This window comes from Impatiens glandulifera, chromosome 2, assembly GCF_907164915.1.
Source record: "Impatiens glandulifera chromosome 2, dImpGla2.1, whole genome shotgun sequence".
NCBI lineage: Eukaryota > Viridiplantae > Streptophyta > Magnoliopsida > Ericales > Balsaminaceae > Impatiens > Impatiens glandulifera.
The window spans coordinates 4,912,691-4,924,948 of record NC_061863.1 but is presented as its reverse complement, the minus strand read 5'-3'; the positions used below and the strand labels follow the sequence as shown (position 1 = coordinate 4,924,948).

Genomic DNA, 12,258 nt, shown 5'->3' with positions numbered 1-12,258 from the left:
TTAAAAGATATCCTCCATTTTTTATTTCCAAATCTGCCAGTTATTATTTGTCAGTCTTATCATTGTGTTATAGCTTTCCATCTCAACCTACAAAAGCACTCTTCAAAAAATAAACCTAACAACTCTAATACCACTTGTTGGAAATTTGAAACGAATAATTTTTTTTATAATGTAATCAATCGATTTGAGATGTGTAAATGCACATGTTATTCAAATCTAAAATAGGAGATCAAGCACACAACAAAACAATATCAGATTTACGTGAAAAACCCTCTCAACCTGAAGGGTAAAAAACCACAGGGTCAACCGGTAAATTTCACTATAAACAAGAAGCGAATACAAATGTTTTTCTCAACTTTAAACCCAAAGTTGAGGTATATAAACAAAGAAAAGCAATTTCATTCAGACTCAAGCTAGTCTAGATATAAGACAACAAGAAATTTGAACATGAATGTGATAAATGTAAGGAGATCGCTACTGCCTCCTTCTCTTCTTCTTCCTCTATTTCTTCTTCTTTGCAGAATGTTATCTCTATCTAGTAGTGATAAAATGACAAACATTCTTAGGGTTTGCTTGTTTAATCAAATGCCTAACTGGGCAGGACCCAAAGGCCCAACAATTATTGCATTTAGCGAGAGAATCGAGAGTGGAATGAAAACATTATTCCTATGACGCTAGTCTGAGCTAAAATGACCCCGAGCCTATATTATATATGCCACGACCTTGGTTGTGAAATATTGTTGAGTTTCAAGGTACGTCAAGAGGACCATCATATTGCTCTAGGATGGAGATCAAGAGAATACTTTGACCATCATATTGCGAGATGGATTCTCTTTACTGATCTACGGATGTTCTCATTGCGGTCAGCATCAAAGTGGATGATGATTTTTCACACATTTTTACATAAAAAAAAAATCGAGACCATGGGTTCACCCTGACGATGAGGTTCCCATCTACTTAGAGGAGGGAAATCATCAATGAGTATCACATATTCTCACAGCTAACTCAAACCATTGAGAAGCATGGTCACGACAACTTATGTTGAAAGACAATTTGAAATGATCAAAAGAATTAAGAAAAAAATGCATAAAGGGTTAAAAATTCACTTTTACAAAATTAATAGTGACATCAACTAAGTGTATAAAAATGTTGATAATGGGATACATGAAGTCCATACATACTCTTAGGCTCCCTAAAATTCCAATGAAAAAATAATGTTCTTATGAGTTTGCTTTCATTTATATTTGTGTGATTATAATGTTTATGTTGGTTGTTATGTTCTTATGAGTTTGTTTATATTTATATTTGTGTGATTATAATGTTGGTGATTTTTTAAAATCATTTTAAGATGTGTGATTTAATTAATTTATGACATCAAAAGTATTAATCTAAAATTTTATATTATTAATTACTTAAATTAAATCAAAAATTCAAAATTTATTTGTATATAATCTAAAAATTGAACTTGGTTTACATATTCAAATATAGTATTAGTAAGGAAAAAATATATACTAGCTATAAAATGAAAGAAAATAATTAAAAAAATAAGACTACCCAACCAAACATATTTGAAAATGCAAAATTAAAGGCAAAACAAGAAAATAATAATACCCAATCAAGTTAATTAAAATATTCCTAAACATACATGTTTTGATTTCAAATTAGGTTTCAAATTAGACTTCCGGCCTATTACCAACTAACCAACTTGTACTAATATATATATTAAATGATTTGGAGTAAGAAATTTGAAATAGAGAATGAGTTAGAGAATAACATGACGCAATTTGAAAATAATAAAATTATCTCTTTACTCTTTCTTAATATATTTTTTTTTTATGATATCACATCATTTTCTCTCTTATTTATTTATTTTATCACTCTTTATTATATATATATATATATATATATATATATATATTTTAAAAAATTATAAATAAAAGTTCAGTCATATCTACTCAAGTCAATAAAAAAAAATATAATGCAAAACCTTTTAATTTGGGATATTTGAATAACTTTAAAAAATAACTTTCAATCTACTTAAATTTATTATATACTAAATTTATTAATTAAAATATTAAAATACTTTTTATTTTAAATTATTATTTTTTATTTTATCCTATATATAAATATTCTAAATCTTTTTATTCAAAAATATATTCACTTTCTCCAAATCACCACCAAAATTTTCAAATAACCCAAAAACCCTTATCCAAACAAGGCCTAAATGTAACCCCCAAAAAAAAATAAAGAATGAAAAATATTGCACTCAAACTTTCACCACCACTAATTTTATAAAATATTTATAAAAAAACAATTAAATTAACTCACTACAAATATGTCTTAAATTCGATTTCCTTTATAAAGGGATTTAATTTTTTTTAAGTTGGGTCAGCAACTAGTTAATAATACGTATACGACTAAAAAACATACAATTATATATGATTCTACAACCAATGAAGACTTTGTTACCATTAATACAATTTTCCTACGTAAGCTTAATATTGAGCTATACTTCATATATATAATAAATAGTTCTAATAATATTTAAATTAAACATAGGAATATTGGGGGGATCTATGCATATATTGATTAGTGTTAATTAATAATATTTAAAATAAACATTGTAATAGACTAATAATAGGGATCTATATTTCATATATTGGCAAAGTGCATATACTATTTAAATGAAATGAATCTCAAGAGAAACTGTTTATTTATTGTTACATAACTACATTAATTAATTGTGATTTTGTCTTTATATTAACTTTTTCCTAATATTAGTTTATATATGTATGTTAGTGACATATATTTATTTTATAGATCTTTGTTCTTTTTAAAAGGATTATATATTTTGTTTATATTTATATTTTTAGTTTTAATATTGTTAGTTTTTATAATATTTATAAAGAGATTAAATGTATTAAAATAAGGTTAAAATATAATATTCATAAAGTCGTAACAAAATGTAATTGTGCAAATAAAAATATGTAATATAACTTGAATATTAAGTATAATAACAAAACTAATTAATAGACTTAACAATATTTTATTCTATATATAGAATTTGTCTAAATTATCGAACATACATTTTCTCATTTCTGGTTTCGACTCAAATTGTAAATATTACAATAGGATTTATAAATTAACTTATACAAAAAAAATGTTCTCTAAAATTTAAATTCACGAGTCCGCTATGGTCGTTTGCGTATGATTTCTTCAAACCTACATTTTTATTTTGTTAGGGTTGAGGAATATAATAAGGTTCATTTTAATGGTGCGATGAAGGTGTTTTTCCAAAAACTAATAAAACTTTATTTGATAAAAAAAGACAAAGTCAATTTCACTAAAATATTAATAATATGAGAACGTGTTCATTCGTCTTTCTTACCTAAATTCAATACTATCCTATTAACTTTATTAAATATTTTCAACATTGTTATTGATGACTTATTTTATTCATTCTTTTTTATTGCTATTGTGATGGGGCTTCCAATAACGTACACATATTTATTAATAAAATGTTCTAACATATAAAAAATGTTTAATTAGTATCTGCTAGATTCAAAGATGGATATTTAGAATCCTAAATAAATAAATAACTTTCTCTCTTTAACCTAAGTCATTTTATTTTTTTATTTTTTTCCAAAAAAAAAGTTTGTTTTTTAATATATTTTTCAGGTCAAACATATTGTGTGGTTGTTGTTATTAGTTTTTAATATATTAGTAGTCATTTAATTTTGTATAACTATATTGCTTATGGTTTACAACATTTTTATTTGTTTGTTTTTGTTTAATCATTTAAAATACAGTTTTAATAATTTTTAATTATGACAATGTAGGTTATAATTAAATTAAAATGTATTTTAATATATTTTCTTTTATTTGATTATTATATTCATCATTACAAAATTATGATTTACACTTTTAATTTAAATCGTTTTAATAAGAATTGTTCTTAATAAGAGATATTTTGTTTCTTAACACATTTATAACTTAAAATTATCCTAATAAATTTTATATTAAATCATCTTATATTTTTTTAAGAAACGTTTTTATTAATTTTTTTCTTTTATTTAAGATAGTTAATTTATAATTTTTACAAAGTTAGCACGAACACTTCAATTTACAAAGTAAATTGAATCAGTAAATAGTGACATTTGGTCTTTTTATTATTTAAACTACTTGAGTTATCATAAATTACTTAAGATTATTAATTTTCTAGTAGGGTTATTCATTTATATATATATATATATTATTTTAATATTTTTAATCAATTAAGATAGATTAAATATAAAAATTATTGTTAAATTGAATTATGTTCATAAACATTTTAAGTTAAAAAAAAGGAGCATTCTAGAATCTTGTTTTCTTTATTAACAAATCTTTTAATATAAAAAAAATGCATTAATATTTTAATTTTTTTAGCATAAATATGATATTTGGTTGCTAAGTTGTAATAACTAGACAAGTTATAGTTTTTTTATAACAAAATTAATAATATTGGTTAGAAAAAGTTGATAATATTTTTTAAAATATTTTATTTTTATTTAAAAAAGTTGTATCTATTTCATTAACAATTTTTATATAAAATAAAAACAAATTTATTTTTACTTTTATTTAAACAATTTTATAAAGAATTTTACAAATATTACATTACAAAGTTAACAACTACCTTATTAACTTCTATTATTATTTGTAATTGTTTTGGTCCCTAAAGTTTAGGGTTAAGTTGGTAAAATTTGTCTTAAAAATGTGATCGGTTCAATTTTGTCGGTTTTTTACGTCGGTTTACTAAATTTCAAGTTGTCAATTTAATCGGATTAGTTTAACAGTTAAAAAATCGATTCGATCAATTTAATCAAGTAGAGCAGTTGACAAAATTATTAAAATAGATTAAATATATATCAATAACAATCCATACATATTTTCATTATATGAATAAATACAAATAATATGAATAAGATCCGATAATAAAACTAATGAATCAGTGACATAATTTTAAAACAGAAATGCATTATACTCAAAATTATTATTTTTTACTAAATATCACACTGAAAATAAACAACTTTTTTTAAATTAAAAATTGCTTAATAATAGTTAATATATTTAATAGTTTATTAACAAGTTTTACAACGTTCATTATATTTTCTCATTATTATTACTTTTAAATGTGTTATGAGATAATAGATAATACATTAATTATCGTTATCGGTTTAAAATTTTATTATTTTTTATGCCTTATATAAATATTTAGTCGGTTTGAGCCGTTACAGTGGTTCAAGTTGAACCGACAAATCGAACTATTGCGATCGTTTGATAAAAATAAAACCGCAATAAATTCGTTTTGACCGGTTCAGTTTGATTTTAACGGTTTCGATTCAAACGGTTTGATCGATTACTTGCACACTTAATTTAGCATTTCAAATATCATTAAGTGTTATGATCTCGTTATAACGAGACATGCTATAAAAATTAATATTTTAAATTTGGAATATCCCAATCATATCAAATGTAATCCCTATTCAATATATATTAATTAATATAATATTTTAGATTATGAATTTAATTAATCTAGTTTAAATTAATATATATTAATAAATCATTTATTCATCATTTATTTAAGTCATTTATATTATTAAATCAATAATTTAAACATCTATTATTTTTTTTTTATATATCAATCAAGGTGAGCTGGTTTTAGCATACTTCATAAAATATCTATCCCTAAAGTGTTGTAATCTCAAGTTATACTGAGACATGCTACAAAAATTAATATTTTAATTTGGATTATTCAAATTATATTAAATATATATTAATTAATATAATAATTTAGATTACAAATTGAATTAATACTCATTCTTTATTTATCTATTTGGTCATCTATTTATTCAACAAAGTAATTTAAACATGAACTGAATTTAGCAGGCCACATGTTCATAAAATACCCAATCCTAATTACATTTCTTTAAGTGTTATGATCATTTTATATAAACACGTTATAAAAACTAATATTTTTAATTTGGATTATATAAATCATATCAAATAAAATCCATATTCAATAAATTCATATTGATATAATAATTTACATTACAAACTGACTAATTTAATTTGGATTAATATACATTAACAAACCATTTACTCATCCTTTATTTATCTATTTAGTCATTTACCTGATTTAATTAATAATTTAAACATGTATTATTATTATTTTTAATTTAATACAGAATTAAAAATAAAAAATTCATTTAAGCACGAGACACGGATTCAAGAATTTTGAGTTGAGGCGAGTTTAAAAAATATTTAACTTAAGATTAATAAAATAATAAAAAAATCATTAATAAACGTAAATTTTATTTTTTATAAATTATAGAAACAAATATAAATTAAATTAAAAATAATTAAAAAACTATAGAGTCACGTAACATTTTTATTGTAAATATTTTTTTGTGATGTTTTTTCAATCCCTATGAATCTAACGATAAAATATGACATAAAAAAAAGTTATTAACTAGTAATATATTATTAGTTATTAATGAGTGATAATATGAAATAAAATTATGCAATTTTAACATAGTAGAATCTAAATATAATTACTTAAGTATCTTCAATATTTTTAATCCGTGTATCCAATTTTTTTTTTTTTTTATTGTACATTTAATTTTAATATAAAATCTAATATTAACATAATCAGAATCATTTCTCAAATAAACAATATAATAAATTTGCAATCTTTTATGAGTCAAAATACCATTTTTGACCGTCTTCTCCATTATGAGTTATGACATCTATAAAAAAAAATATTATCTATAAAAAAAATATTATATTTTAACAAGATATTTTTTTTTTCATTTATTATCTAATTCCACATATTTTTATTATTTTAATTAAAAATCCAAATAAAAATAAATGTAAAAAAATAATAATTAATTTGATACTTTTTTCTAATTAAGTAATTATTGAAATTGTATTAATTAAGGTAAATCAAAATAACGATCTAATTACCATTGATACACTTAATTAGTATTATTCTTTCTCATTAATATAATTAAAATTAGTTAATTAGTTTTAAGTTTGAGCGGATTATTTGAAAAGTTTTTAAATCCAAAAATTTACACTAACCCCCGAAATGAAATCAACCGGGAAACACTGAAAACTGTCCAAATAAAACCCCAAATTATTTCAAAACACTTTTCAAAATAACATTGAAAATTCAATTATCATTTAGATTTTCGTTTTCATTTCCAAAACCTTCCAATTCAAACCCGCCAAAGCAAACTCAAAAAATTTCAAAATCACATCAATGGCGGTACTTATAATCCCCAATCTTCCTTTCCATTTCTCCTCTTCAAATCACATACGCCAATCCATCTCTCTCCGCCGTCGCCGTCGCGTTTTCCGATCATGACGGACAATGAAAACTCAGTTCGAGTCACTCGCCTTACTAGAAAGAGAGCGGCGGAAGCAATGTCTGTAAAAGACGATTCTCAGCCAGCAATGAAGAAGAGAGTACCTCTCACTGAGATTTCAAACCTATCGAGTATTCCGTCAACTAAAGATCTCGATTCAGAACCTCCGAAGAAGAAATGCAGGACGAGGAGGACAGTTAAGAGATCTGTAGTCTCTGAAGAGAAATCAGAACAAACAATCGAAGATCCGCAGCTGTGCGAAGCTTACGCTACTGATATCTATGATTATCTTCATAGAATGGAGGTAAGTTGGATCTAAATTTACTTTTAATACTATGAGATTGACTAGATCTGTGTTTTTAATCATGAAATGGTTTGTTAATCTAGGTTGAGACTAAACGAAGACCATTACCAGACTATATTGATAAGATTCAAAAGAATGTAACCGCTACAATGAGAAGTATTTTAGTGGATTGGTTAGTTGAAGTTGCTGAAGAGTACAAGCTTCAATCTGATACACTCTATCTATCTGTCAATTACATTGACAAATACTTATCAATTAACAGTATCCATAGACAAAGACTTCAATTGCTTGGCGTATCTGCTATGTTAATTGCATCGTAAGCCACAATTTCTTATGCTTGACCTAATTTCATTTCGTGTTTTGATTGATTCTACAAGAGACAGTGTAGCTAATCTGTTGTATTGTTCTTAAGCAGAAAGTTTGAAGAGATTAATCCACCGAAAGTTGATGATTTCTGTTATATTACTGATAATACCTACAAGAAGGAAGATGTTGTGGATATGGAAGCTGATATACTTAAGTCTCTTAACTTTGAAATCAGCAGTCCAACAATCAAGACTTTTCTTAGGTAATGATTCTCTCCAGGCTTGTATATTATTGATTGAAGTGATCCAGAAAAGGAAACCCTAATGTTAAAATGAAACCCTAATTTGCAGAAGATACACCAGGATGGCTGAAGATGATCAGACAATTCAAAACTTGCAATGTGAATTTTTGGGATGTTACTTGGCTGAGCTAAGTTTAGTAGATTATGACTGTGTGAAGTTTTTACCATCTATGATTGCTGCTTCTGTTATCTTCCTTTCAAAATTCACATTGAGCCCAAATAAGCATCCATGGGTAAGTATTTACTATAAAAACTCTATGAACATCTAAAGAGATTCAGTTTCTAACAGATGAAATTGATATGTTATTACAGACTGTAAGCCTTCAAAAGTGTTCGAGATACAAACCTGCTGATTTAAAAGAATGTGTTCTTATCATTCAAGAACTTCAGTTGAGTAAAAGAGGAGCAACTTTGGTAGCAATTAGAGAGAAATACAATCAACATAAGGTAAAACTTTTAACTTTTAACTCTCTTTGAACTGTTTTTAGTTTTGGAATTGGAAAGGTAAAGAGAAAATGTTGTTTTTACAGTTCAAATTTGTTGGGTCGTTGAAGAGTCGTGCTGAAATACCCGGTTCATATTTCGAGGAAGAAAATGTTGGGTTGATGGAGTGATGTTTGATTCTTGAAATTTTGTTCTTCGACTACTAATGGCTGCCATGATTTTGCAAGCTGCTACAATGCTGACTGGTAACATTTTCTGTAATGTTATGTTTTTGGTATATAAGAAATTAGGAAATGAATGAAGAATATGAAGTGGTAGTAGTAGTAGAAGTAGAAGAATAGAAATTTAAGGGGTTTTGAATTGTTATGCTTTTGTTTTTGGTTTATTAATCTAGGGTTAGATTGCTTTGAATACCATTAACTATTGCATTGGTTAGTTGATGTGTTTATTGTTAATGGTTTAAAGATTAATCTAATTATCCTTAACACTTTTAGTAACATCTCTTTTATTTATGTATTTATGAATTGAGTTTTTGGTGTCGATGTTGAGATCTAATTGCTAGTGATTATGTATCGGTGATGATATACTTTTATTGATACATAATTTGGTAACAAATTGTTGTATTAAATAGTATAAAGTCTTTAAATGACTATTCTTTAAATCATGAAGAGAATTGTGACAGAGATATTAAAGGTGAAATTGGTAAATAGTGTAAAGTCTTTAATTGAATATTCTTTAAATCATGACGAGAATTGTGACGAGAATTGTGACAGAAATATTAAAGGTGAAATTGGTAAATACATGAATTGATATGCATGCACGATTAAATGCACATAAGTTTCGATGGTTGTGTGTTAAGTGGTATTAACTTTTATATTGAGATTAACTAGAGGGAGTCACAATGAACAAATTGGGAACACTAAAAGGTTGGAGGTTTCGAGTTGCGTGTACAATAAGATGTACATTTGAAATAGTCAATTATTTTTCTTTGATTTTAAAAAGATACTGATGCATTAATAGTAGGCCTGGGCTAACTATGGTTTTATTCATAAACATGTTCAAATGATTTTAAGAGATGAACATGTCGAAAGAAAAACATTCAAATTTTGTGAGGCGATAGATGAACATATATGTACATTAATACCGACTTTCCTCAATTACATGAGTTTTAAGGGTGATAATTTTAGTGAGATTTCCTTTTAGTTTGGACTTTTACTATGACTATAATGTTTTTGAAATGTATCATTAGATTAACTTATGAAAAATCACTATCATAATTTGGTTTTGTATTTGTATAGATTTTTATTAAGTTATCAATTATCTTTATAATAACATAAATGAATGACAAAAAGACATGACATTCTCATAAATTTCTACTTTGAAATACTGGTCCTACACTTTTGAAAGGATCTATCCTAATCAAAGTTTTTCTTTAAAAAAAATGAATATAATCTCCTTATAGTTTGTTTTAAGGGATAAATTGGTTTTACCTAGAATTATTATTAAATTTGTTTTACTCTAACTGTTTAAATAATTTTCTTAATAGATTTGTTTTTAAGCTTTTTTTACAAGAGATTATGCCTTTTATTATTAGGTGTTGACATAACCACTTTTTTCAAATGTATTAACCTAATTTGTAACCAATTAAATTAAATTATTTTATAACTTTAACATATATCCAACTAAATTAAATTAATTTTTATAATACGAAAATATTATATTTAATGAAACATAAAATATGCATAATAAAATAAAAGTAAGGAGAATAACTCCAAACTCTTTAACTCTATCCTTACTCATAACCTAGGCTTCTCATACCTTATAGGTCGATCTAATCAAGTTCAAACGTGCATTAAAAGCCCCTTAAATGCGTGGATCAAATTAATTGTGCGGGTGACCACCTTAAAATATTCTGATAACTCGTCTGTGTAATGCGAATAGCAAGATGTCTCGCGACGAAAAAATCTATAAAAAGTCCAGAATACTCGAACAAGATAGTCTCGCGACAATACCATTGAAATAACGACAATACCATTGAAATAATGCAATTATAAAGGGAAGAGACCTTGAAGTAATGCAATTATAAACTGACCAGAATCCATTGAAATAATGCAATTATAAAGGGAAGAGACCTTGAAGTAATGCAATTATAAACTGACCAGAATGTCCTACTTGTAATTTCGTTAAAATATTTTGAGCGCATTTAAGGGTATTTTTAAGATCATTTGGTGAATTTTTCCCTATTTTTATAAGACAATTATTTTTTCTTTTGTAATTTCAAGAAAAAATGTCTGAAAAGATGTACACCATTGGTGAAGATGATTAAGATATACCCATTTTTCAACTTCTTACATTTAACCATGAACTTTATATATGATCATTTATCACCTTATACTTTTCATAGTATCATTTTAGCAACTAAACTTAGATTAAAATACTTTTTCTACCCAAATTCAAAAAAAACTCTCATTTTTCATCATCTCCAAACTAAACATATATTTCCTCACTTCATTCTTAATCATTTCCTGCAACCCAACCAACATTTCTTCTCCGATCAACTTCTTTCCATCTTCCGATCCCGGTAAAGACAGGCTGAGTGAGGTTGACGGCGCCGGTGCCGGCGCCGGCGGCAAAGCAATTTGAGAATAAACGGGTTTACCCGAATAACTTAAATCAGATATAGAAGGACTACACGGGTCAAAATACAACCCATTTCCAACCATGAAAGAGCGTTTGCGTTTGCGATTGAGAGATGAATTCCAATGATTCTTGATTGCGTTATCAGTTCGACCGGAGAGTAGACGAGAGATTGCAGACCATTTATTTCCAATCATTGATTGTGCCTTGAAAATGATTTCATCTTCCTCCGGAGTGAAAGGGCGGTGCTCAATCTGAGGAGATAGCTGGTTGCACCACCGGAGACGGCAAGATTTTCCGGATCGACCCGGAATAGATTTGCTTATGATTGACCAATGTTTAGGGCCGGATTTTTGAACTAGGGTTTGTAATAGTTGGTCTTCTTGAGGATTCCATGGACCTTTAATCGGAGTGGGTTCTTTCATTGCCGGAAATCTTGCCGGAGTGGGAGAAATGGAAGATGAATATATAGAAACAGGGGGGATAGGAATAACCGGCTGGGTCGGTGCGGTAACCGGTTATGAGCCGTTTATTTACAGCTGTTGAAGGATACGTGTCTCTTTATTAGGATATTTTTAATTATTTTTATTCAGTTTTTTTTTTTTTAACTATACTTATTTTTTAAAATTAAATATTTTGGAGACCCAACAAATTAAAGTTTATAAAAATAATATTTATAAATTAAGTATATATAATATTTTAAATAAATAAGTATCATTTTCGTTTCAAAAAATAGCCTTACACAAAAATAGTCATTAAAGAATCAATTTTCTAAATTAATTTATTTTTCTAGATAATTTGATTTTTAATTTAATAATAAAATTTATTTTTTCAAAATTAAATCAAAATATGATAAAATT

At 26.0% G+C, this 12,258-nt stretch overlaps 2 protein-coding genes across 3 annotated transcripts; one reads left to right on the top strand and one right to left on the bottom strand.

The window, feature by feature from the left end:
• Window positions 1-7,330: 7,330 nt before the first annotated feature.
• LOC124927112 (cyclin-A3-4-like) lies at window positions 7,331-9,285 on the top strand. Of its 2 annotated transcripts, XM_047467462.1 has the most exons (6): window positions 7,331-7,710; window positions 7,794-8,026; window positions 8,126-8,278; window positions 8,367-8,550; window positions 8,630-8,764; window positions 8,848-9,285. In XM_047467462.1, exons 1-6 carry the CDS (start codon window positions 7,402-7,404, stop codon window positions 8,929-8,931), a joined length of 1,098 nt encoding a protein of 365 aa, XP_047323418.1. In that variant the 5' UTR covers window positions 7,331-7,401; the 3' UTR covers window positions 8,932-9,285. The 2 variants fall into 2 exon arrangements, with proteins under 2 accessions (XP_047323418.1, XP_047323417.1); XM_047467461.1 differs by having other exon boundaries at window positions 8,123-8,278; window positions 8,630-9,285.
• A 1,789-nt stretch (window positions 9,286-11,074) lies between these two features.
• LOC124927702 (transcription factor MYB44-like) lies at window positions 11,075-11,827 on the bottom strand. The gene has a single exon (XM_047468158.1). It carries the CDS (start codon window positions 11,821-11,823, stop codon window positions 11,215-11,217), a length of 609 nt encoding a protein of 202 aa, XP_047324114.1. The 5' UTR covers window positions 11,824-11,827; the 3' UTR covers window positions 11,075-11,214.
• Between the last annotated feature and the right edge of the window lie 431 nt (window positions 11,828-12,258).